This window comes from Ostrea edulis, chromosome 4, assembly GCF_947568905.1.
Source record: "Ostrea edulis chromosome 4, xbOstEdul1.1, whole genome shotgun sequence".
Classification (NCBI taxonomy): domain Eukaryota; kingdom Metazoa; phylum Mollusca; class Bivalvia; order Ostreida; family Ostreidae; genus Ostrea; species Ostrea edulis.
The window spans coordinates 39744966-39772868 of record NC_079167.1 but is presented as its reverse complement, the minus strand read 5'-3'; the positions used below and the strand labels follow the sequence as shown (position 1 = coordinate 39772868).

Sequence of the window (27903 nt, the reverse complement as noted above, 5' to 3'; positions counted from 1 at the left end):
GGTAATAGGAATTATTGCTAATGAAAGGTAAGCATTATGGGGTATAATCTATTACATCCATTCTGTACAACCCACCATTTCTTTTCTTTTCTTCAATTCTCGCCTCTTCTCTGATCTCTTTGTGTCTTTCTGGCGCAGAGTATCTTTTATGGTTCTGGGATAAGACTTGATCTACAAGACAAGATTTTTTTTAATCTACAGTATTCACTAGTTATATATATTAAAACATATACATATTATGTACATGTAGTTTAAAAAATCCAATTTGATACTCATCCATTTATCAGGTAACTTGTACATGTAAATGATTCTAAACTGGTTGTAAACAGGAACCAATTTATGGGTGGAATGTTGTCTCTAGTTACTATGATTCTTAATAATCTTGTCTTCAAATTTCATTTTCTTGTAAAACATTGTAAAATGTAAATTCAATCCAATCATACAAAGTCAGGGTCTGGCTCTTCATATCTGAAATTGTACTTTCTTTCAAACTGGTCCTCTCTATCCAGAATTTCCTCTTCCTCAGAAAAGCCTTCCCCATCATCCACAATCTCACTGTAGGAGGGCACTCTGTCAAACATTATTAAATACATTCAGTCAAATCAATGTGTTAATATCAGCTCTAAATGTGAACATTTTATTTTGTTGTAAAAATGTGCTATCATGATAACTCTTGTAAGCAACCTGAACCATAATGATTCATGAAATCAAAACCAAGTTTAAAATTTCATCAAAAGAAAGATTTTGGTTCTATTGAATATATAGCATTATATGAATGAATGGTGAAGATAACGAACAGTGATCAATCTCATAACTCCTATAAGGAATACAAAACAAAGAGTTGGGCAAACACGGACCTCTGGACATACCAAAAGTGAATCAATTTTGTACAGAAAGACAGTAATGTAATTTCGCTTCATTCAGAGCCTCTGAATATGTTTTCTAACACAAATACTAATAACAAAAGTTTAGAAACCTTAAGTTTTTGTCTGTCAATGAAATAGTAAATCACAATTTTACAACAAAACAATCTAACATGAAACTGACAACAAATACCATATAACATTTTTTTTCTTTGCGAGTATTTTTGAATCGCAAACAATGAAATTCCCATAAAATTTACAATAATTGTGTACCATATCAATACAAGATACAAATAACTCCGTGAGTAAAAACTCACTACCTCAGGTGTAGTACTAATTATCTTAAACGGTCTGTTCAGAACGAAATTGAAACCCGTTAATTAATTTGTAACTCTAAAATTCGACTTGGAGAATCGCAGAAAAAGAACTACGCAAATAAAAACTCACAGAGTTTTGGGATATTTTCCCAAAATCTGTGATACGCCAAAAAAGCCTTCATACGTTATTGCTTTTAATGATATTTTTGTTTACTAAATTTGTATAACTGTCAAAATATTCTCTTTTAAGAAGAAAGATTTAATATGACATTCATACTATACTTTATACATGTCTTGTCCATATAAGTATAAAATATGCAGCAAATCACATGCTCTAATTCATGACAATAAATTCATTAATTTTCCCTAAACTACATATTTATGTACAGCCTACCTTTTACCATCTTTATCAATGTATCCTTTATTCAATATCAAATCTCTTAGGAATTTCTCATTTGCATTCAGCTTGGGATCATTCCAGTATGTTTTCAGTGGAGCCTGTGGAGGACATGTCAAGAATTAATTAAATGAGTTTCATATTTCTTAACAATGTATTAAATCTGTGACATAAATGAGTTTCATTTCTTAACAATGTATTAAATCTGTGACATAAATGAGTTTCATTTCTTAACAATGTATTAAATCTGTGACATAAATGAGTTTCATTTCTTAACAATGTATTATATCTGTGATTTTGCACTTCATGTCATAACTACAGAGAGATATTATATAGTATGTAACATGTACAACTATACACAGAATAAAGCTATTTTAGTACATTACCAGCTCTACTCTACAGAGAATAAGACTATTCCAGTTTTACTCTACACAGAATGAGACTATTCCAGTTTTACTCTACAGAGAATAAGACTATTCCAGTTCTACTCTACAGGGATGAGACTATTCCAGTTTTACTTTACACAGAATGAGACTATTCCAGTTCTACTCTACACAGAATGAGACTATTCCAGTTCTACTCTACACAGAATGAGACTATTCCAGTTCTACTCTACAGAGAATGAGAATGAGGCTTTATAAGTAGGTTACCAGTTCTACTCTACACAGAATGAGACTATTCCAGTTTTACTCTACACAGAATGAGACTATTCCAGTTCTACTCTACAGAGAATGAGAATGAGGCTTTATAAGTAGGTTACCAGTTCTACTCTACACAGAATAAGACTATTCCAGTTCTACTCTACACAGAATGAGACTATTCTAGTTTTACTCTACAGAGAATAAGACTATTCCAGTTCTACTCTACACAGAATGAGGCTATTCCAGTTCTACTCTACACAGAATGAGAATGAGGCTTTATAAGTAGGTTACCAGTTCTACTCTACACAGAATGAGACTATTCCAGTTTTACTCTACACAGAATGAGACTATTTCAGTTTTACTCTACAGAGAATAAGACTTCCAGTTCTACTCTCCAAAGAATGAGAATGAGGCTTTATAAGTAGGTTACCAGTTCTACTCTACACAGAATGAGGCTTTATAAGTATGTTAACAGTTCTACTCTACAGAGAATGAGAATGAGGCTTTATAAGTAGGTTACCAGTTCTACTCCAACAGGGTCTTTTTCCTCCAGGTTCTTCTGATCTTTCAGCCACTTAATGTAATCTCTCTCCTCTTCTTCCTGTCATTGAAAACAGCAATATCAATTTCTCCACCATAGCAAGGTGGAATATATGTCAAAACTGAACACCAATACTGAAAGATCTCAATAACATTTTTCTTAATTAAAAGTGCACTTTAGTTTTCACTAATCATTTATGAACTTGCCTCCTGCTCTGTAGTTTTCGACTTTTTTGTGAAGAGTTCACCATCGGAATCTGATTCCTCTGCGAGTTTAGCTTGCAAACTAAAGCAGAAAACACAGACACTTTTGTTTATATTGGAAAAGATCAGAAGCATAGGAGCTAAACAGTACATTTTCCAAAATTATTTTCATTCTGACTCAATCTGGTAATTAAGTTATCAAACATAGCTATTCTGCTCCACTTTTGAACCAATTAAGAGCAGTAGCAGATCAGAAAAGCTGATAATTGAAAAGATAGAAGTCGCTTTAAACTTAGAATTTCATTTATTTAATCCATGATCATAAAAAACTGAATTAGTCCAATACTCTGCATTTCACAGTACATGTACTAACATGACCGACAGAAAGCACCCCTCAAAATACACGTTCTAACTTCACTGTACTGAAGACTGAGCAATAACCCTTACCCTTCTCCCTGAGGTTTGATTAATCCCCCCCCCCCCCCCAAACCTCTTCTCTCTGAGATTTGAGTAATAACCTCTCGACCTCCTCTCTCTCAGATTTGAGGAATAACACTGACCTCCTCTCTGAGATTTGAGTAATACAGGGCTTTCAACAAATTTAAAAGTAGGAGGCTGAAATGAAAAAGTAGAAGGCGATCCAATGCGAATGGTGCAGCCGTATCGCACGCCGAGCTATGCTCGGCGCCCTTACGGCCGGGGGTCTGGGGTAAATGACGCAAAATCCTGCATTCTGGCGGTTTCCTGGCACTTAAATGCAGCTTTGAAATTGTCAATTTTTTGCCTGAAATTTTTACTTTTGCCATGAATTGATTGTTTCATATGTGAAATTTTCTGTTCATGCAAAAACTTAAAAAAATTCAACATTGCAAAGTACTAATTTTGATGCAAAATGAAAAATAAAGTGCATCAAGATAACTACATGTAATTATTTTTTGCAATGCTGTATCAATCAATTTTTAAGTGTCTTTGCTTGAATCTCTGCCACCCAAGAGTAAGCAGATTAAAGTAAAATGTAAGAAGAATAAAGATCACAACCAACACCAGTTTTATATAATAAAGCATCAATATATATTATATTTATAGTTGTTCTAATTACCTGTATTGTCAGCTTTCGTTTCCTTTTTTAACGGATACATTGTATGTTATAAAAAAAAAAGTTTACATGTATTTAATCATTTTTTTTATTGAATTGCAAATAAGAGTTACACTCCCAATATTTTAAGAATATTTTTCACCATTAACACAACTCTATATTTCTATTTTCATTTGGTCCCTTAAAGTCTGTTAACTTACACTGGGAGTAATATTTTTCTCCAAGACTGACATGAAACCCATTGGGACCTTTTGCTTTTGCTCACCCCAATATTTTTTAAATAAAACCCAAACAATCTTTATTACAAATTAATAAGTAACATTTAAATGACCTATAATTTTATTTTTCCACAAATTCAAGTTAACAGCTACAAATTTGTTGGTAACATAGCGAATTTGTGCTGAAAAATTCTACTTTCGTTTTTATTTAATACCACGTGGGCATTTGCAAATTAAAAAGAATAGCAAGTCTGAAATCTTTCCTGATTAAATTCTGTTTTCGCTTTAAAATTGTTGATTGATATTATACTTGTGTCACTTTCACTTCTGGCCTTTTTAAAGCCGAAACTGAACAGGGTATTTGTTCTCTTCATTCCGTCAACATCATTGATTTTTACGTTCAGGACTTGTTGTTATCTTTCGGAACTTCTCGTCCGTGTTGTCACGAATTGGGTAAATCCGAGGCTTTCCGACTATTGCAATTGACGTATTATTTTCTACACCAACAGACGACCAATCAGGTGCCGGTATTTACCTGAACTAAATTTAGCGCAAGTAAACACGTTTTTACATCCTAACGGCCGCGATTTCTGAGTCTACTAAAGTTTGGAAGATGTTTAAAGTTTTATAAAAGTTTTTTTCATTGGACATACATTTTTGTCACTAAAGTAGCCGGCACCTAATGTTACTATAGGCGGCGGAAATCCGCCGGCTACCGGCTACTTTTGAAAGCCCTGGTAATAACCCCTGACCTCTTCTCTGAGATTTGAGTAATAACCCTGACCTCTTCTCTGAGATTTGAGTAATAACCCTTGACCTCCTCTCTGAGATTTGAGTAATAACCCCTGAACTCTTCTCTGATATTCGAGTAATAACCCTGACCTCTTCTCTCAGATTTGAGTAATAACCCCTGACCTCTTCTCTCAGATTTAAGCAATATTCCCTGACCTCCCTACCTCCTTTTGATCTCCTCCTGTTCTTCATAATATCCTGGTTCATGACTGATCTCCACTTCATTTTCATCACTCTCCTCTTCGCTTATTATACTGGAAACATTAATAAATAACTTACACAAATCTCCATATTGAAATTTTAAGTTCCATCCCAGAACACTAAATTTATATGACTACACAGAATTATGCTTCATTTTTGCTTGGAGCACCAAGAGCATGAGAGAAAATAATTAAACATGAAGTTATTTTAGACTACCATAGAGGTATGTACAGGCTAGAAAACAGAATTACCCCTCTTTTTCCAGAATGACCTTTCTGTGGTAATCTTTCAGATACACCGGCTTGTTTTTCTTTTTGCTCATTCCAGACTCTTTTGGATTTGAATCACTTTTTTCCTCTGCATACAAAAGGAAACTTCTTCAGAATTATATAAATATGTCTAAGTGCAAATAACTTCCTTAACATATCTTTCTAAAACAGATTTCATTTGCTGTACAATATAGCATGACCGAGATGCTTTTGTTACACATACATATTTAATATATTAACTGAATTTGAGACTTCGAAATGGTTAATATCTAATTCAAATAAACAAAGACAAATCAAATTAATAAGATTTTAATATATATATACCATCACTATGATAAAACTTTGCATTTTTATCATAAATTCTTGGGTCTTTGCTTTTAAGTGCTGCCAATGTCCTTAACCAGTCTTCTTCCAGTTGTGGAGTAAGAGCCTTGATAACAAATAAAACAAGAGGTCATTACCCACCTGCTTTGTCTTTCATTCACTAAGAAATGAAACACATAAAGTTAGCCACCCTAGCTGTGGCCACAAACTAAAACAAACTCTGCTGCAGTCTAAATATTTGATATCAAATATGAAAAGGGCAGATATGATTCAGGAAGGACGACCATGAAAACACTGAATTGAAATTGTAGTTTTTGAAGTCCATTTCAATCCACTTTGCAATCACATGTATCATAACCAATATAATGGGTATCAGACACAAACATGTGATGCCTTCTGAAATACATTGATTACCATTAAACCAATATAATGGGTGTCAGACACAAACATGTGATGCCTTCTGAAATACATTGATTATCATTAAATACTTGTTGGAAATTTTAAGACATATATTTAAATATCATAACCCTCATTAAGAATTATTGTATGCCACTTCACAAAAGTAAAAAAAGAATCTACCTGAGGATTTTGAAGAGATTCCCCATTATGTGACGTGCTTCCTTTCAAAATAAAGTTTTAACTGCTGTACAGGAATTTATATTGAATTCAAGCAGATTCTTGTGATAGTAATATATTTCATGCTATATGTACATGTTTAATTATGGAATTTGTTCTGCCTAAGCATATGCTTTGTGACAGTTGTTCTCATTTATTCTTAAGTGAGAACCTTGTAAGTTATTAGAACTTGTGTTTGAACCTTTTGTATATCATACATGCAATAAATTATGTTCACACCAAAGTGCATTGAAATTGTATTCAACAAGAGCAACGCCAACGTGGCATAATACGCCCGTAGATTTTGCTCAAGAAAACATATTTTAGTGGGATTCATATTTTAGTGAAGTTAGCACTGGCCTCTGTGAGATAATTCATTATCATGGTGATCAAATATACCAAGTTATAATATCCAGGAGCTTACGGTTCGGTTTGTATCCTGCCCACAAGGTTTTCCTTATAAGTGATACTACGACCTTGACCTCTGACCTCGAAAAACAATAGGCACCTTCCTCTCATCATGATGATCAAATATACCAAGTTATAATACCCTGGAGCTTACGGTTCGGTTTGTATCCTGCCCACAAGGTTTTCCTAAAAAGTGATACTACGACCTTGACCTTTGACCTCTCACCTTAAAAAACAATAGGCATCTTCCTCTCATCATGGTGATCAAATATACCAAGATATAATATCCTGGAGCTTACGGTTCGGTTTGTATCCTGCCCACAAAGTTTTCCTAATAAGTGATACTACCTTGACCTTTGACCTCTCACCTTGAAAAACAATAGGCACCTTCCTCTCATCATGATGATCAAATATTCCAAGTTATAATATCCTGGAGATTACGGTTTGGTTTGTATCCTGCCTACAAGGTTTTCCTAAAAAGTTATGCTACGACCTTGACCTTTGACCTTGAAAAACAATAGGCACCTTCCTCTCATCATGGTGATCAAATATACCAAGTTATAATATCCTGGAGCTTACAGTTCGGTTTGTATCCTGCCTACAAGGTTTTCCTAATAAGTGATACTACGACCTTGACCTTTGACCTTGAAAAACAATAGGCATCTTCCTCTCATCATGGTGATCAAATGTACCAAGTTGTAAAGTCCTAGGGCTTATGGTTCAGTCTGTATCCTGCCCACAAGGTCCGGACAGACGGACAGACAGACGGACGACGTCATACCATAATACGTGAAAAACAATAGGCACCTTCCTCTCATCATGATGATCAAATATACCAAGTTATAATATCCTGGAGCTTACAGTTCAGTTTGTATCCTGTCCACAAGGTTTTCCTAATAAGTGATACTACGACCTTGACCTTTGACCTCTGACCTTGAAAAACAATAGGCATCTTCCTCTCATCATGGTGATCAAATGTACCAAGTTGTAAAGTCCTAGGGCTTATGGTTCAGTCTGTATCCTGCCCACAAGGTCCGGACAGACAGACAGACAGACGGACAGAGCCATACCATAATACGTCCTGTCTTCGACGGGCGTATAAAAACTACAATTTCAATTCCATGTTTTCAAATATTTCATGCTGAAAAATGTTCCTGCTTGTATGGTGATAAGAGCTAGTAATTCTATGTTTACAGGGGAGTATATGCTGAGCTATTGCATTGTGAAGTCAAATGTTTTCACTGTAACTGATGAAAATCAGGAGGGCGGTATATTTCATTTCTTGCCACTTAATGTTCCACAGCCTACAACTATGATTAACAATTTGTGGCTTGGTTAATATTTTGTGAAAGATTTTTGATAATTTTCCGGTATTTTATTTTGGACCACCATTGCTGTTTCTCACCCACTGGAAGATACTTTGAACGAACTTAATTTCAAATGGATCTCATAACTTGTTCTATAGAAAGAAATTTAAAGGCTTTTCCATACATCATTTTCCATACCCTTTTGTTCCCATCCACCCACCCACCCCCTTTCTAGTCTCAACAAATTAAAAATCAACAGTACCTACGGAAGCATGGCCAATTGATACTAGAAAAGTTTCTTTTCAAACTATTTTGTATCTTTTCGTTGTGACTTCGTATTGGAATGAAACCCAAATTCTTTACAAATTTTGATCAGTAATGACTTGAGCTTTTGGCTCAGGTGAGCTAAATATTGATAAGAATGAGAATGGCGTAACAAAACCTAGCATATAAACAATCCTTGAATCTTTTTATTCATGTTATTCATGACAGAGACTAAAACATCTATATATATATTTTTTTTTTATTAACAAAAGCCAAATTCAATTCAACGCCTGAAAAATACGCAGTTTCTACATGTGGTGACTCAAGGTGTGGTACATGTCCCTTCCTAAAAACAGGACCTTCTATTACTTTTAAATGCGGAAAATATTTTACTGTAAATGATAACATGTCATGCAAGTCGAAAAACTTACTATACTGCATTATTTGCAACGGGTGTGGCGAGGAATATATTGGACAAACCGGAACACAGCTAACAGCGAGGATGCGTGTCCATCACCAACAAATTAACGATCCCAGTACAAGAAATACCCCATGCAGTGAACACTTTGACACCTGTGCTAGAGGCAACTACAGCGTATTTCCATTTTATAAACTTAAAACAGAATCAACGTCCATGAGACTTGCTAAAGAAAATTATTTCATTAAACTGTTTTCTCCTAAACTAAACAAACTTTAATCAATGCATATACGAAAAATTCTGATTGTTAAATCTCTTAATTCATCAACTTTTATCATGTAAATGTTCATGCTTATTTTGTCCAAGTCACCTTTCCTGAACTTTTGTATTATGACGTCATGTATCTATTCCCTCCTCGCAAAGACTATCATGACGTCACAATAGACGTCTCTAAGATAAACAACTTTGTATTCATTATTAATTTGTATTCACCTGTGGATGGATGTTAAAATCCAGAAAGCGCTAGTGATTTAAATATATTTTGGAACTGTATATTTTCCTGCTTTTTTATTGAATTATTTTGACTGTGTGATATCAACTCTTTCTATTTGGATTATATATTTATATATATACACGAAGCATCCAGAGGAATCCCCAACATTCCGATAGAAAGTAGTTCCGGCCATTTTTTTTTTTTTCGTTGGATAAGATATTCCAATAATTTTTCAACCAATGAAAAAGCATGTAACATGTAAAATTAAATGATTTCAAAATGAAAACATTAATCATGAGAGAAACTAATGGACTGTACCTCTGCATCTTCATCCTCGGATTCTGATGAACTGCTATCCACATCTAACTCTGCATCTTCTCCGTATCGAGATTTAACTATTGATATACAAACAAAATTTGCATTTATATTTACAAAAGTGATAATGATTTTCCTGTCATATTTCTAGACATATATACAGTAAAATATCTCTATCTCGAAGTCCGGGGGACCTCGAAAAAACTTCCGAGATATCCAGGGGTTCGAGATATCCAAAATCGATCTTAACTTTTCTTTTTGAAGGTGGATATTTGATGCATAGTATGAGATTTGCATTATAAACAACAACCCCGTTGCCATTTCTTATAGTTTAATGCAAGTTGATAAATTGATATGGCAGAATTTCAAAGACAAACATTTCGGGGTTTTTTTAAAAATATATATAAACATCCCATTGAATTCACAATGTGTTAGATGATCATGCTTGTATGCTTACTTTAAGTTTACTAATATCTAGGCTCGATTGTGATGTAGCTATTGCGTTCTAGTGAAAGAATCTATCACGTAAGAAACAAAAAAGACGGATTTAAAGAAAACAACTTTTAAATGTTAATTAAATAAAATTTCATGTTTTTTTCTGTCCTAGTTTTAATGACGAAGCGTGTATTATTAAATGCAATATCGGTATTATGAGCATTACCTTCAAGCACACTTCGACAATTTTGTGCGTTTATCTAATCCACATGTTAATGATATAGCGTGTGTCCTTCAAAACACCCTCCCTGGAATTGGGCGTGTTAGTTCATAATTGGCGGTGGACTTAATCCGGAATGTGACCTGGGTCTACTCGGAAAAGGCGAGCATGGATTAGCGGTCATTAATTATAAAGAGATAAACCAGGTGAATTTAGGGCAAGGGACCTTGAAAATACTTCGACATAAGTGGGGTATTCAAGATTACCGTGTTCGAAATATCAGAAGTTTTTAAAATCATTAATATAGGGAAAATGGCCGGGACCGGCGGTCAACTTCGACTCAAGCGGGGTATTCGAGATAAACCATACTCGAGATACAGATATTTTACTGTACCAATATTTTGTCAGTAATAAATCTTTGCTTTTTTAATATGCAAATTTCAAAATATGTCCTGATTGAGTTATTTCATGAATGGAGAGCTCTTGTACACAGTAAGGTGCAAAACATTTCGTTTACATGTGGGAATGCGACAAATATTCAAACTTTTGTACACAAAACAATTTGTTACATGTGAGAATGCGACGAGGTAGTGACAACAACAAAATAAAGGAGTGGATCGAGGACCTGATTTTAATCAGATTGTTTACGACGTAATTTATTAATTTGATAAACACTTTCTTATATTTAAGATCAACGGTCTGGTACAATAAATTTATTACCAGACTGTTAACAGGCACTGTCCCTTGGTGCTCCCTGTAATCAGGTCAACATATTGTGGGGTTTTTTTTGTTTTTTTGTTGTTGTTGTTTTTTTTTTTTTTTTTTTTTTTTTTTTTATATTCTTTCATATAATGCTATTATTCTCTTTTATATAAGTATTCACATGACACTATCATTATCTGCTATCCCAGAAACTGATGTGTGAGGCAGTTGGGTTATTTTATTTATCATGTTGTTAATTTAAATCTTGTCTGTAATCAGTATTTCATATATAATTATATAGATATGTGCAGTGCAGAAGTGTGAACTCTGTCAGTATTACCGGTAGTACTTCTAAATGATTGTTATTTATTTTCATTGTTATAATTAATTGCCTGTTAACATGTACATGCCCCCAAGGGCCCTTGATTGGTGAATAAACTATATCATATATATTTAATTCAAATAAACAGGGATTTAACATGAAAATCAATTCAATTTATATCTATTTCTCCGAAACATAACTTTACACACATTAACATCGAGTAGATGTCGTAAAACATCACTTACAGCCGTGACTTATTTATTAGAACTAAAAATAGAGATTATGTCATCACACGATTCAAGATTACAGTTATATTTTTTAGTTAAGAACAAAATATCTTATGGTTTAAAGTAAAATTTCTTGTTTATTTTTCAACACAACCAGTCAGACTAGTTAATCGACATTTTACCCAACCGGACCTATCATTTAGTAGAAGCGGTCGGTCAGACATGCCTTAGAGTCAAACCCTGTTTTAAAAATATAAATATTATAATAATAATTACAGCACATCTTTTAAACAGGTCAGTTGTTCTATGTATCATGATGTGCATGTGCACGTCAAAATTCGGAGTGTAAAATACTTTACGGGGGTGGAGAATGCAGAGGAAATGCATGAAAGATCGCCCCAAAAACCTTTATTAAATGTAAAAATGCATGAAGGTAAACTTTAAAATTAATACATATTTGTAAGACATTCTAGATTTCTTATCACATAGTTTTGATCCTAAGCTCTTAGAAAATGAACTGGGTGTAGTTATTGATGCAAATTTGAAAGGTTAGAAAGTAACCATTTTTTGTCCAACATTTTTGTGGTATTCATCGTCAGTGTAAGTGAATCAAGAAATTTGGTACACACCATATTGCGCAGTTCCTGCGTTTGGCCACGAAATGTAAGTAAAAATAGCTACCTGGAGTAGTTTTAAATACCTAGGTAGCTATAAGTAGCTACGTAGGTAGAAATAGTCTTTGGACTGGACCTGTTTATTTTCCAATAATTTCGACATTTTATTGGTTACTTCTATAGTTTTCAAACATTTGAAAATAAATATTATTTTTTTTAAAATACACAACATTCTCATGTTTCCCAAACCCATGCATTTCATTTTCAGAAATGAAGGGAACAAATATGGGATAGGGAAGAGAATAGTCAGAGATTTTTCGAACTGTATACATGTGGGAAGCGATAAAGTTAGTTGACATACGTTTTTGAAGCTCTTCTTTTCTTCTCCAGTCATTGTATTTAGAGGCATAAGCTTCGTTTATTCTAAATCCACCAGAATCTTCATCAGAACTGTCCGACATCGTTGTCTTCGTTTCACGTTTTTAGCGAATTAGCGTTTCGCAGTTTGTTATTCTTTTCTTTTTTTCCCCGAATATCGAGGTGAGAGATAAGTCGTACATATAATTTTATTTTTTTTTATCTAGGCTACTCGTCCTTTGTGACAGTTGGTAAAATGGGTAGTAAAAACCGGGCCGGGCCGGGTCAGATCACCTTCGTAATCCGCATTTATTAGTTTTCTTCGTTGATATGTCATTGTTTCTTTTGAAACTTACGGAATATATTCTCAATGATACATTTAGTCTTCGCCACAAGTTTTAGCACATAATATTACCTATAGGTAAGGAATTCAATGATTGTATGGAATCTGGTTGGTAAAATGGGTAGCGAGACCAAAGCACACATTATTGCATATTTTCTGTATAATATGCATCTGCTGCTGAAAACCTAGCATTTTTTCAATTCACATAGAGTTGAATTTAATACTTAATGCATTATTTGACCATTTTTAAAAATGCCTTTTATCTTAATTATCGGCGATTTTTCCACACCCGGGCCAAAAGGAAACCGGATGCGGTCGACCCGGGCCGGCGTTATTTATTCCGATTTAAATGCTAATGCTTTGATTAATTAACCAATAATAATGGTCCTAAAAAAATATTACTGACTGATAAATTATGCCTACTTTATGAATATTTAAACTGGATAGAGTTTAAAGAGGATTATATGGAGAGCAATTAATTCCTATGTAGATATCTATACCCTGCCTGATTAAAATAAAAAATAAAAAATCCTAATTTATTAAAAATTAAAAACATTTTAACCATAATGATTATGATCTGTATAATAATGACTTAAAATGTTGTATTTATAGTGCTAGTATTCATTTCTTCCATTAATAAAAGATATATAATTTAAAAACATCTTAAAACGTCAAGATATGAAGTGTGCATATTCATAATATAAAATGATGGTATTATATTTCTAATTTTTAAATGAAACAATTAACAACACAGTATATGTACATAAATTTTATTTTCAAAATGGCACTCAAGTAAGTCTGCATATGCTTGTTAAATTTGAGGATCATGAAAATTGCAATTTTGGTAGGCCTTCCTGCTCTACATCACTATGCATTTAGTTTTTCTTACATATATGTGGTGGTAGAGAAGAAGATTGTTGAAAATTATTCAATTTTGTGGCAGTTTCTGCCCTGCTTTTAAGGCTCAAGGGATGTAGGAGTCCTGAAATTTACCATTTATGTCCCCTTTGTCCCAAAGATGCTTCATACCAAATTTGAAAGGAATTGGAATGATCATACTTATCAAGAAGTTAAAAATGTTCAATTGTTAACGCACGATGACAGACGACAAGCAAATGTAATGTCACCGGAGACCTAAAAATCGTAGAAACGACTTTTTAAATCGTAGAAACGACTTTCTAAATCGTAGAAACGACTTTCTAAATCGTAGAGACGACTCTTTAAATCGTTTCTACGATTTTCTAAATCGTGTAAACGACTTTCTAAATCGTAGTTCTAAACGACTTTTTACATCGTTTCTACCATTTAATAAATCGTAGAAACGATTATTTTTATTTTTTCTGCTAGGTTAAATTGGCACGAATTTCATACGCCGCCGTAAGTAACTTAATGATAGTTAGGTTAAAATTTAAATTAAAAAGATGGTTCTTATAAAGATACCTCCAAGTGGTAAGAACCGTGCAATGTCTCGTTTCATGAGATCGTGCATGTGATAGCTAACATTCTCATTTTATTCGGAATTTTAATATCTGGCCCGGGTTACCGTATCCGGTTTCCTTTTGGCCCGGGTTTTAATAAATCGTGAATATTAAATATGTAAGACTCGCATAACAAGTGCTACAGCATTTTGGTGATAAATTATCATAATATTTATCTAAATCATGTGTAGTTTCATTGTTGTGTCACATAATTCAATCGTAATCGCAGAAAAATGTGTATTTTTCCTCGCTACCCATTTTACCAACCTGAAATAAACAAACGTTGATATTTTCACAGTGAAGCAAAATTATGCCGTAATTTTTGTAGCGAAGAGCCAATGTATCATCCAGATTATGATTAAGAAGTTTTACACCAAACGAAAATAAAATAACGAAGAAAACTTAAAAATTCGGATTACGAAGGTGATCTGACCCGGCCCGGCCCGGTTTTTACTACCCATTTTACCAACTATCGTCCTTTGTTTGTGTCGGACTGTACATATTGTAATTATGCGAAATATAAGATATTCGGAAGAAAAAACCATGTTTAGAATGTACAAACGTTACCCCCTCCCAAAATCACAGAAACTCTAGAAACATTCCGGGTCACAATGTCAAGGTTTAAAGTGCATTATCTAACTATGACTAACTAGTATGAGGACAAAATCTAGAAATACAACGTACCATATTTGTGTTTTCCAATTCACAGGAACCTGCGCTTTTATCTTACAATTACTAAGAATAAATGCACATCAGTTATATATTTAGAAACAGGTAGATATTGTAATCTGCCATTCCTAGAAGAAGAAGAAAAACCAACAGATTTCGCTATCATTGTAAGATCAGTGGGTGCGTTCACAATTCTCCCATTGGTTGATATTGGTGGTGCAGTTTACCATTGGCAAAACATTGGTACTAATGTTTACCATTGGTAACATTTATTGGTTACCAATTCTGCAGGCCAACCACATTCACGGTAGAATTACCAACGCGAGTTTTCGTTTATTAGAGTCACCGACAAGATAGCGGCGGGAATCGTTCCTGATAGTATTTAGCATAATTTTAACTAGTGCAGATCCTGTTCTTTTCATGGATTTGTGAAAAGAACTTTTTGAGACATTAAATCGGTCTGACATGGATTTTATACCCTCAAGGTTACCTGCAATGATAACGTTTAAGTCTATAATGCTAATACATCTGAAACCCGGTAATAGGACATTTAACTTTATAAAACAAGCAAGTTTAATTTTACATGTTACAAATATTTGCAAGCAAATGAGAATTACTCTAATTTTACATACCCATGAACCATAAAAACATTAGAACATCTTTTTCAACATTTGGAATTGGTCCAGTTGTTTGAATATATTCAGGTAGTGGTCGCAAACACAAGCATGTTGCCTGGTAGGTACCTCTTGACATTCGAAAGTGACTTTTAACTTTTACTGTGGAATAGTAACCTCAACATAGTGTTGCATACGTGGTACAAATGATCGCTTTTTTAGCAAATGAATATCACCTGATGACACGTGATCATGTCCATGAGATTAGTTTCATTTTGTTTCAGCAGTGCAACAAATATTCTTGTTAGGTTTGTCATTTCTGAAAATAGCGGAAAACTAAACATTTGGCGTTGGTAACCATTGACTATCATTGGTGACCATTAGTAACCAGTGGTACCAATGGTCAACATTGGCAACCGTTGGCTGTTATTTTGTCTTTGGTTTGCCAATTTGTCGTTCACTGTTTTAAGGCAACCAATTGTACCATTGTTTAACATTGGTACCAAAGACAACCAATGGCAAAATCGATATTTGTACCAATGGAAGAATTGTGAACGCACCCAATGTTGAGGATGAATTTTTTTTTTTACTTCATTGTCCTTTATACAAACATAGAAAAAAAAGTATTTACAAATATCACGTAATAATCCTGTATGTTGTTTACTGAATCCTCTCAACATTGTATATATAAAAGTAACTTGTTTATATATATCAGAAACTCTTCATACCTTAGAAACAAAGGATTGTTACAATCATAATACCATGTAACACAGTATATAAACGTATCTTATACCACATGGCTAACAATACTTGCATCAAATATCATAGTTCTTGGACATCAGAGAAAACCTTATTTAAGGCCAGTGAAATTTTGTACATTTTAATTCAATGAATGTGCACGTACACTTATATATCCTTTTGCCTGATCTATAAATTGGGTCATATATATAATACCCATTCATTGTAAATGTGTTTGTACTGATAAAGATGCTGAATTAAATTGATTGCATATACATGTATATAATTGTTATCAAATGGCATTGTATCACTATGCGATCAGAGACAAATTGTGGTTTTCTATCATTTTTAGTGCTTTATTCTATGAATATTCAACTATACGTAAACTGTACTTGAAATGGTAAGGAACCACGTCATGCATCACCTAGAATCAGCCAAAAGTAATATACTTTGCACAGTCCAAACGTTTTTAAAATATTTTGTTACACAATCATGGATGTACCGAAGTGCACAACCATTATTCAAATATTTGACTTTGCACGACACTCTTTACCCAACTACAATTTGTTCTTTGGCAGCCCCCCCTCGGAACCCCCAGTACGTGCATCCAGCCAAACAGTAAACACACGCGCAGTGTGCCGGATGACTAAATAAACGCAGCAGGAGCCAAAAAGATTGCAAAACAAAGAAGACAATTTTTGGCACGCGTGTGTAGACGTAGTATGTAAACGAGTCGCAGAAAGAAAAAACCCCGACATTATTGGGGACGAAATAAAAGTGGAATCACCGAACATTGGCGTGACTATGTATGAAAACACAACATGGTAAGTTCTGTAAATAATTTATATAGCTGCATACATGTAATTCAATATCCTCGTCCATGTTATAAGTATATAATTTATATCAAGAGCGGATCAAGTGGGGAGATGGGGGGTTGGGGTTGGCTAGGGATCCGACGCCCCCTCTCAATTGTCAGATGTTGTTTCAGTTGAAAACTACTAATTGTTAGATTTCAAGAATAGCTTGGACTCCATCCTGAGAAAAAAAAAATCCCAGACGTTGTTGGAGATTTCTGGACATATCTACAATGCCTACTGAACTACCATGGTGGTGTCTTCTTCTACAGAATGTCATTATTAAGGAATATATAAGGGACTACCACCCGTGCTGGGTCTGCACCACACAGCGCATATTTATACTTATAATCTACAGTCAGACTGACATGCTGGCGGTGCAGATCAACGTTGTGTATCTGGTGTAAAAATTCCATGCATCTTGTTTACGTAAACGTTAGTGCAATTCATGTAACTGGTTTGATATCACAAAGTACCTGTACTTTGAACTCTCATTTTATCTAGTATAAAGTTTCTATCTTGTATACGTTAAAAAAAAAAGACCTAGCTAGGTTAATGTTGCGGGCAGAGACATGCAACAAAATGCCCCCTACCACAGGGGTTAAGCCCGTTTTAGGCCTGAACACTGTGACACCATAAATCTATATTTATCATATCACAGCATTTGGGCCCAAAACGGGCTTAGCCCCTGTGCCCCCTACATTGTTGTTTTAGATCGGGGGGGGGGGGGTAAAAATATTACAAGAAAATATTTGACAGCACGCGATTGAAATGTTTTACATAGCATATTCAACCATAGCATGACTACGGAAATATATTTATTGCCTGGAGTTAATTTGAACAAGGTGTGTTTGTTAAACGCCTTGTCACCGAGCGTGACCACTTTCAGTTTTGACCTTGACCTTTTATAGTCACGTAAATTTGACCTTGACTTCGTTAAATTTGTAGACCAAAAAGCAATACCTATTCCCCGATCTTCTGTCTCAGGGGCAATAAACTAGACTCCACGAAGTTCCTAACTAGTTATCATTGTTTACTAATGGAAAAGAGTCGTGTTAAAAAGTCGACGTCAGCAAAGACTACATTTTTCATACAATACTTTCATGTACCCGCGGTCAACCACGGAGTGCATTAACACCAGTGCGCCGTCCTGCTTTCCATTTTTTACTTACTGGTGATGAATTATTGAACATTCACTACATTAACAGGGGTGCGATCTGAACACGAAACTCTGCAGTAGAGCAATTAGATACATGTAACATTCTTAGTTACAAGTTCGCTCATTTTCCTTCATTTCTTTGTAATCTTATAATAACCATATTTTCAATTACATTTTGATGTCGATCAAATTATTAGACCTCTAAGCCATTTATAAAATGAATCGGGCGAATTTGGATACAATTCAAAGTTTGTCGTTTTTGTTTCGAGGATTTCATCGGTAACCATGGGTTATAGTCTTATAAGCCATGCATTACCAGTAATAATGCGCTTTAATTGATTTGAACTTTTTTTATACATATAAAACGCAATTTTTAAAGGAATCTACATTGATATTTCATCTCGCCACATCAGCAACTTATGATATATCTTCCCACTGCATTGACCTCCATGTCCTCTCTGAGGTAGATGGATGGACTACACCGCTGTTCTTGGTTTACACAGAACCCTGTTACACCGATCCCTGTGATAATCTGCTCTTGGATTACACAGAACCCTCTTTTACATCGATCCCTGTGAGAATCTAGGTCATTTACCTGTGAGGATTTTTAATCGTGACCATCACCAACACCCACCATAATACGAGACTGCCTATCTAAATCCTAAATACCTGCGATCCAAGCTCTCAAAACAGAAACAGTCGCCACATCTTTACGAGTCTGTCCTGACCAGGATTCTAACCTACGACTTCTCTAGTCTTCCACTGAGCGTAACCAGGATTCTAACCTACGACTTCTCTAGTCTTCCACTGAGCGTGACCTGGATTCTAACCTACGATTTCTCTAGTCTTCCACTGAGCGTGACCTGGATTCTAACCTACGACTTCTCTAGTCTTCCACTGAGCGTGACCTGGATTCTAACCTACGACTTCTCTAGTCTTCCACTGAGCGTGACCAGGATTCTAACCTACGACTTCTCTAGTCTTCCACTGAGCGTGACCAGGATTCTAACCTACGACTTCTCTAGTCTTCCACTGAGCGTGACCAGGATTATAACCTACGACTTCTCTAGTCTTCCACTGAGCGTGACCAGGATTCTAACCTACGACTTCTCTAGTCTTCCACTGAGCGTGACCTGGATTCTAACCTACGACTTCTCTAGTCTTCCACTGAACGTGACCTGGATTCTAACCTACGACTTCTCTAGTCTTCCACTGAGCGTGACCTGGATTCTAACCTACGACTTCTCTAGTCTTCCACTGAGCTAGCGGTTTTTCAAATCGCATACTTATTGTACCTAACCTTATTAAATCGTTTAAGTGCGAATTAAATACTATTGATAATGACAGTAAATGACGCATTTCATTATAAAAATCAATCAATTTCTAAATCTAAATTGATATACTATATTCGTACATGTGCTTTCTTTCACAGAATATCGAGGACATGTTTGAAGAGGAGAGCACGTGGGAGGATTTACCCGACATCTTATTGGAGGACATATTTACGTTGTTAGAGCCCCGTCACCGGCACGAGGCTTCACAAGTTTGCCGTCGTTGGTACGAAACCTTTTATGCTCCAAGAGTTTGGGAACATTTCACTCTGAAAGGAAACATTCTGACGAAAAGACGGTTCTACATTTACAAAGGCTATCAACGGGAAACGTGTCCCAGGAAAACACAGATCTGTCTGCACAGAGTGGGGTACCTCTTCAAGAAGATCACCATAACACCCATCCACGACTTTCAGCATGTGTATGAATTCATCCGCATACTCCGTGCTTATCTGGGGTATTTCGAAGAATTCCCTATGCCCCTATTGCATACTTTCCATTTTACCTTCACTTGCGAAACAAGAGGGATAACAGGTGTGATCGTACATGGAACCGGCGGGAAAATGATGGAAGAGCTTCGTCATCTTCTGCGAAATATGCAGTTGTTGAAGGACCTTAAATTGAACAGCCTCATGCTAGACCAAGCTGAAGTAACAGGCTTGTTCGAAGCAATTGCCAACAACTGTAGTGACACAATTCAAACCCTGGAAATTTTGGATTTCACAAAAGTTCCATATCCTATCCTTGACATTACGCTATTCAGTAACCTTAACGTTCTCAAAACGAGTCCTCAGCACCTTGATGACGAAGTGATCGTCATTCTTGCGTCATCAGGTATTACTAAACTGCACATCATTCAAGGACGTTACACGTGCAGTGCGGACTCTGTCTCAGACGAAGCATGGCGACTGCTCAAGGACATGTCGCCATATTTTCGCGTTACCTTGGAAGTGCGAGGTCATACGAAGACACCGTTGATCCTTCAACCTCACGCCCCTGTAAACCGCATCGTTTACGATTCACCAAATTTAAAACTGCCACACGAAACAGCTGTGTGGATGGTCCACTATTACCACGACACACTAGAGTACTTTGCCCAAAAACGACTTCCGCGAAGTCATGGCCCTCGAACATTTCACGACCGTGGTGATGCCGCCTTTTTGATGTTGGTCAGAAGCTGCCCAAAGTTACACACACTTATCATCAGCGAAAGGATATCCACGGCAACAGCCATTCAAATCGCAAAGATAAAACCATCATTGGAAGACTACATCGTGCGAGAAAATGGACTTCTGAAAAGATGTGATGGTCCGAAAACAGACAACAGTTTCAGAGACGCGGAAATTAGAAAAATTGCAAGATCGTATGAGGCAACTCGACAGGAAATTTCTACAACCCTAGGAAGAAGATGGGTTCCAATGTCAGACAGACATTTTAAAAAATTGTGAGTTTGGGTTGACGACGTGGCTTCATGGTGCTTTCAACATTTAAAAATATTTGTATTTTTTGTAACTTTATATATATTTGATATTGTGTTTTTGTACCTTTTTTTTTTCTAAGTCGATGTTGTATGTTTTCAATTGAAATGCCAGACTGAAAAAAATCGAGACATTCTTTTTATGAAAAGTATATTGTTAATGGAAAGAAAACTGCTTACGTCGTGTGTGATTCGCGTTAGCTTTTTTTCCCCTGAAATTTCTATCCTCACTAAATTTTGGGGGATTATTCGTGGATATACAAAGTGGAGAAACGACATGCGTTAGAGGACTGACAGAATGTTGTTGTTTTTTAAAGAATTGATGAAATGTACTCCCATACAAAGCTGTAAGATTACTGATCGAATTTATGGGATCGGCAAATATTAAAAATATTCATAAGATGTCAAACATTATTTTGATTTGAATCCATCCTAAAGGAAAGCTGTATTGCAACCAAAACAATCATAGCAGAACCTGACTAAGATTTTGTCTCCGTGTTAGGGTGGAAAACTGCAGAAAACATGTATTATAAACTTTGAATACAAACATTAACACCCAAAAAATTGAGTTTTATTTAAATGTATTTAACTCATATAATCCAAACTGAATTTGAAGGAGAAGGTAGTCAACAAATTGGCTTGGTTATTGATAGCAAGTTTGTCTGTATCCCAAAGGCCTTGTAAGCTTTAATTAACATTCTCATGAATTGTCCTACAGATATGAACATGGATGTCATCCGATAACAAACTATTGAACGCGGTGGGTATTCATTCGACCTTGCAGCAGTACAGGGTATACTCTATAATGTATTGGTTTTGAATAATTGTATAAATTTGAATGTGAAATAAATTTGCCTGATTCAAAATATGTAGATTCTGTCGCACAAACACTCAGTTGTGCTATTTTTATTTTCTGTCACCTATAACTTCGGCTTAATCTGTATGCAATGCACAACTGAACTGAAACCTTTGCACGGTTTGCAGATAGTAAAAGTAATATTTTACAAGCTTTATAAAAGCAACGTAACGCTAGATTAATTATTTAATAGATACTGCTAGTTCACAAAGTCTAACTTGCCTCATCTTTTCATTAATAGTTATTCACCTTGGCTCAAATGATAACAGATTTTTCCAGGTGACTTAATTTTCTCTGTAGCTTTACATCTTTTTACCGGAAGCGTTGATGACAAGTCTTTGTTGTTGTTTTTTCTATTTACTTTCTCATGCATGCCAAAAACATATTTTTCATCGAGTTCAATGTTAAAATGATAGTCCAATATTTTCAAAGAGTATGACGATATATCGAAAACCTCTTCGTTAATTATTTTCCATTACGATTCTCTTGAATATGAAACCATGTTTCATTTTCCACTGAAGACATATTTTAGGGAGAGAAGGAATTAAATGAGATAACTGAAGGGGGGGGGCTACATTTGAAACCTATATTTATCAAAAGGGATTAAAATGGTATTACTATTAAAGCCAAGTTTGTATCTACATTGTAGTAAAATGAGTTAAAAGAAACAAAAACAAAAAGTTCGATATCCTGTCGCTTGTGGAAAGAACAGAACTCGCGAATAGACAACTAAGAGTTACAGGTTGGTGATAAAAACCAATGTATTTCGAATGCATTGGGTCAACAACTGAAAATTAAATCTTATAGGAAGAGTTATCTGGTTAAGAGAAGCGGTGGGGATCGTAAACCTTCCAACGGAGATGAGGAAGAGTTAGGTGATATCGCTCCCAATGTACATGTATAATGTCAACAACCAATGACAACTTCCAGGAAGAGCAGGTACTCCGAATGCATATCATTTTCAACAACAAAAAGAAATTGTGAGAAATTTGCAGATAATGCAAAATTCTTAAAACGTTCACAATTGTAGTATATAAACATTTTATTTCGAAAATGCTCAGACAAACCATGTATATTTCATGTATAATTTTAATAAGATACGAAAAGGTTCAACATCATGTCATATTATAAATTTTTAATTTACCTGGTGGTAGTAAATAAAAAAATAACAATAGTTGTCATAATGTAAATGTTTTATCTACTGTCATCCGGTAAATTGAAAATTCACAGTATGACACTCATTTGGCAAACATGAACATCCTTCATAATAGAAATTTAACCGCTTGAAAAGTAGGAGTAGCTGGCCAAACCGTGAAGGAGGAACAGATGGTAAAACTATGTAGCCCGGATGTGATCGCAGGGGGTGTAAAAATAATTACTACTGCTGAAATGTATTGTTTTTAGCGAACCTCAGACCCCCACCCCACCCCCACCCCCACCTCCCTGTGAATCGCTACGCTTTCCTGAACTACCCTGTTCGTGCAGAGAATTTAGTGGAACACTAATATTGTCTCAACAATAAGTTCAGTCCTGAAATTATACCACTACATACAGTGCGTGTCTCAGGGTATTTGTATATCATTTTTTAGAAACTATTCGGGGGAAATTCACAATAAAAGCATCGTCGCAAGTCACGACTGAGAAAGGGAGAAGAGCATTTCAGCCGTGGCTTGCGACGATGCAATAAAGGATGTGCGTTTTCTTTTTCTTAAAAAAAATCCTCCTTTCTTTTCCTGTTTTTATATACATGTATCCAAGAATTATATAATCACTTTCTGGGAACCTCAATTACTAGTAAGTGTACTGTTCAATATTATAACGAAGAGTATAGATGTGATACATTAAATTCGATACTTTCCGTAAGTAACTTAGGCACCCGTTCTCATTTAGATATATATATGACATAGAAACTGCAAGCTCCGGTCAGCTCATTGTCTCAAGCCACGCTCCGGAGTCCGCATACAGCTCTCTCCTACCAGATGGGAGACGATCGTGCATACTGACCGTGGTTTGCGACGATGCGGTCATCTCAGCTTATTCCGTTACGCCACAACTCCATTATTCGTAGGAGAAAGTAGCTCCGGAATCTGCTTCAACATTTATTCGTGAATAACAATTATCCCATTCAACCAATATTAGTATATTTAGCAACTGAACAAGATTAATGAACTTTATATCATAAAGTCGAGTTAATAGTTTGCCGTTAATATCTATTTTCAATAAAATATCTAAGTATGAAGCAGAAGTCGACGACTCTGTGGTGACTGTTATTTTGAGTTCACTGGGATATATCGAATAAACTTATGAATGAAAATTAGCATTGCTAGTAGATGATATACGTCGTCGATATATCTAAATGTGGCATTGAAGGCCACAGCAAGAAATTTTTTCTTCTCACGTAAAACTTTTTGAATAAATTCTGCTTCATATGAATATCAGAACATGTCAGCTAACAAAGGAGCGTAATTCGTGCCCATGGGAATTCCAACAAACTGTTGGAAGACCTGATCACCAAAGACTACGAAGATATTGTCAATGAGGAACTACAGCATATTTTTATTAATTTCAACTTCAGAGTACTTGTGCGGGAATCAGAGTGGTGTTTAACAAAGTAATTTTGGATGATTAATCACTAGATATGAATATTTGTGTTTTCCATTTTTGTTAAAGAAGAAACTGTCTATAATGTTAAAAAAAAGTCTAGTCTTTAATTTATCGTAAGGAATGGTCGTGTAAAGGGTTGAAAAGTCATACGTGTTGATGTTGTTGATTTGAGAAAAGCTTTGTCATTTCAAGTTTACTAAAAGTTCTTTAGAATTTTTTAGAATCCAGATTTGATTTACACCACTTCTGGTATATGTAGTGGCACAGTGCGTTTGAAGTTTCTTCTTCACAGCTGTAATATTTTCGTGAGGAGCAAAGAGAACACTTACTGGATTCAGCAATGTATCTTTGTAAGGGTTTTTATGTAGTTTAGGAATCCAGTATAGGTTCGATAACTCATATTCATCTGACTCATTGATGGGATATTAAATGTGTCTAAAATTGAAGCATGGTTTTGAAAAATTTCATCTTTTGAAAGGGTAGTTGGAGTATAAGTACGATTACCAAAAGTGGAATTAATGCCCAGTTCGTCTAAAATACAGTTGAAATAATGAGCCTTACAAAGACAATGTTGTTACAAGCTTTGTCAGCTGGAACCAAAGTATATTCCTTATGTAGTCTATCTAATTCTTTTATCACTTCTAGTTTACTAAACACAGCAGGATAGATGGTATGTACTTTTGTTTTGGTGTGTCTAAATAAGAGAGAAAAATTACACTATTATAAATAAAGAGGGATACCACTATGTGCTGGTTATAGTAAGAATATAAGAAATACATACAATGATTTGGACTCAGAAATCTGTTTAGCTATACAGTGAAGCATTGAGTGAGTACATATGTGCATACATTTTGAACAACAGTATTAAATATTGAATCTTTTACTTTTTTCAAGGAAGGAATGAACTGTATCAAATATTTTTGAATTAGTACTAAATGATTTTCCATTGACACCATTTAACAATATTTCGACTGTAACATGGATATTATTAAGAGGACTTAAATTATTTAAGAGTGCTTCTCTTTGTACATTGCAATATAACCATTCTATGAAGAAATGGTAACTATCCTCACATGGATTACCACAAAGATTACTAGATGGATTACTAATAAGACAATGAATAAAGAGATGTGCATTAAGGTTGCTAGCCTGATTGCGAAGTTGGCAATGCATGATATTTACTCTACGTTTATCATAATTATATAATTTAATATGTGTATTTCTTGCGGGTTTTTTTTTTAGTTTGTTTTTGATAGATGTAATGGAAGGTGATTTTGTTATGTCTTCAGGAAGGTTATTCCATAGTTTTATTGTTGCTGGTACAAAACTATTCATATATGATGATGTTCTAACCTGAGGAACAGTTTAAGTCCTAGAGGCACGAAGGTTGTAATTATGATGTGATGATTCACATAATTCTAACATCTATACAAGATAGGTTGGAGTATATCCATTTATAATTTTATTTCGGTTGAGCATCACTGAAGAGACATTGTTTGTCGAAATGCGCATCTGGTGCATCAAAATTGGTACCGTTTAAGTTTTACATAGAAGAGAATAAGCCTATGATTTCTTCTTCTGATTTCTAAAGGTTTCCATCCCAATCCAGCATAGAGTTTGCTTCTTGGAGAATTATATCTCATTCCCTTAATTATTCGTGCTGCTTCAATCTGCATTCTAATGATTTTGAATCTTGTTCGCTACATTTACCCCACACAGCATCAGTATATTCTAGTACTGGTCTGATAAAAGAAAAATATTTTTTAATAAGGGAGTCTCTACTAAGTGTGTTTTTGAGCATTCTAAGAATATTTAGACGATTGCATGCTTTTTGGTAAATTCCTTGAATATGTGATGACCAACTTCCATTATACTGGAATTGAAGGCCTAGATGAATATGCTTGTCACATTTCATAATTGGTTCACCTTGATTGTCAAAATGGATTGTAGTGTAGGACATTGATTTTCGAGTAAAATCAACATTTACAGTTTTGTTTGGGTTAAAATCCACTGTCCACTGTACAGACCAGAGCTTAATACTTTCTAAATCAAACGTTAATGTGTGTGTTGAACTAATCACATCATCATCCACCATAACAAACAGAGATGTGTCATCTGCAAAAAGCATTCTAAGATTTTACTAAGTTAGAATTAATGTCAATTATGTATGGTAAGAATAAGAAAGGTTCTAGTACAGACCCATGGCACACCTGCTTCAGTACCCTTATATGTAGATGAATAACCTTCTAAGACTACTTTCTGAGCTCTGTAACTTTTATAGTTCTCAATTCAATGATACAGATTACCTTGGATACCATTTTGTCTTAATTTGTACAATAAACCCCTATGCCAGACCATATCGGTCGTTATATAATATAGCACGTGGTAGAGAGAGAGCTAGGGCTTCAACGAAATTGTACCCCAAGAAAGTTTTAAAAACGAATATCCAGCTGAATGTCATTTGTGGTCAGTATCACATTATATATTTATATTCTCTACAGCGCCAAGATACATGTATATTGATTAGGTTTACTTATCGGTCCACAACTGGCCACAAACCTAGCTACATTAATCTATTATGAACGCTTTTCTGAGTTCTCAAACGCACAGAATAAATTTAAATACTCAAGAAAATCGAAATATTCGCGGAACATTATCAAACATTATCAAACAATGAACATCATTGATTACTCATTATGAAAGGCACGATGTCTATTCAGCTTTCATGCCAACGACCCATGGTCTTAAAAAATTATCTTTTGAAAGTTTGAGAGATTTCATCACGGTGATGTTGTAACTTTACGCTGCCATTGATAATAAAGTGTTCTCTATTTCCTTCCTGTGTTAGTATATTTATATATATATATATATATTTTAAAATAGATACTATTTCAAAAGTCTACAGAAATATCGATCTTGTATAATTCGCAGTCATGTTTGAGGATCGATGGATCGATTTTTTTTACCTGTCACACGGTGTAACTGTATTATGATAGGCTCAGAATGAAGTTTTAATGTTTTATCTGGAAACCAATACCCATCAAGCTTCCGAGCCGCGCACCATACAACGTAGAATGCTCGGGACGATTCCGTCTTTGTGAAGAGAGGATTACATTTCTATCGAGTAAGATGGAGGAACTATTGAAAAATGAAACGGTCAAGAAAAAAATTAAGGGGCTTTCTGTTGAAATACGGGTAAGTTATCTTAGTAATACATGTAT

At 35.0% G+C, this 27903-nt stretch overlaps 3 protein-coding genes across 8 annotated transcripts in view; 2 read left to right on the top strand and 1 right to left on the bottom strand.

Annotated features, from left to right (window-relative positions):
* LOC125671857 (protein KRI1 homolog) overlaps positions 1-12978 on the bottom strand; it is a 23409-nt gene extending 10431 nt beyond the window's left edge. The window contains exons 1-10 of one of the 2 annotated variants that reach the window (XM_048907842.2): positions 12564-12978; positions 9686-9762; positions 5863-5968; positions 5521-5626; positions 5233-5322; positions 2966-3044; positions 2739-2819; positions 1575-1678; positions 444-570; positions 76-171 (exon numbers count right to left, since the gene is read on the bottom strand). In XM_048907842.2, coding sequence (XP_048763799.2) covers positions 76-171; positions 444-570; positions 1575-1678; positions 2739-2819; positions 2966-3044; positions 5233-5322; positions 5521-5626; positions 5863-5968; positions 9686-9762; positions 12564-12663 — 966 coding nt within the window. In that variant the 5' untranslated portion in view covers positions 12664-12978. The remainder of the gene's footprint in view (positions 1-75; positions 172-443; positions 571-1574; positions 1679-2738; positions 2820-2965; positions 3045-5232; positions 5323-5520; positions 5627-5862; positions 5969-9685; positions 9763-12563) is intronic. The other variant, XM_048907833.2, reaches the window with a different exon arrangement.
* A 3780-nt stretch (positions 12979-16758) lies between these two features.
* Positions 16759-27903, top strand: part of LOC125671863 (inner centromere protein-like) — a 31720-nt gene continuing 20575 nt past the window's right edge. The window contains exons 1-2 of one of the 3 annotated variants that reach the window (XM_048907852.2): positions 16759-16841; positions 16980-17225. In XM_048907852.2, coding sequence (XP_048763809.2) covers positions 17223-17225 — 3 coding nt within the window. In that variant the 5' untranslated portion in view covers positions 16759-16841; positions 16980-17222. Of the gene's footprint in view, positions 16842-16979; positions 17226-22815; positions 23018-27646; positions 27878-27903 lie in introns of those variants that run through there. The other 2 variants (XM_056162623.1, XM_048907851.2) reach the window with 2 other exon arrangements.
* LOC125671860 (uncharacterized) lies at positions 17224-22088 on the top strand. 3 transcript variants are annotated; one of them, XM_048907847.2, is made up of 2 exons: positions 17224-17511; positions 19847-22088. In XM_048907847.2, the coding sequence occupies exons 1-2, from the start codon at positions 17506-17508 to the stop codon at positions 21191-21193; spliced, it is 1353 nt and encodes a 450-aa protein (XP_048763804.1). In that variant the 5' UTR covers positions 17224-17505; the 3' UTR covers positions 21194-22088. The 3 variants fall into 3 exon arrangements, with proteins under 3 accessions (XP_048763804.1, XP_048763803.1, XP_056018596.1); XM_048907846.2 differs by having other exon boundaries at positions 17224-17690; XM_056162621.1 differs by lacking the exon at positions 17224-17511 and adding an exon at positions 18794-19705.

Bases quoted from the DNA above. Each gene is read 5' to 3' on its own strand.
- LOC125671860 (XM_048907846.2), top strand. From the start codon at position 17,670: ATGCATCTTGTTTACGTAAAC. The intron at 17,691-19,846 runs GTTAGTGCAATT...TTTCTTTCACAG, and splicing joins TGCATCTTGTTTACGTAAAC to AATATCGAGGACATGTTTGA.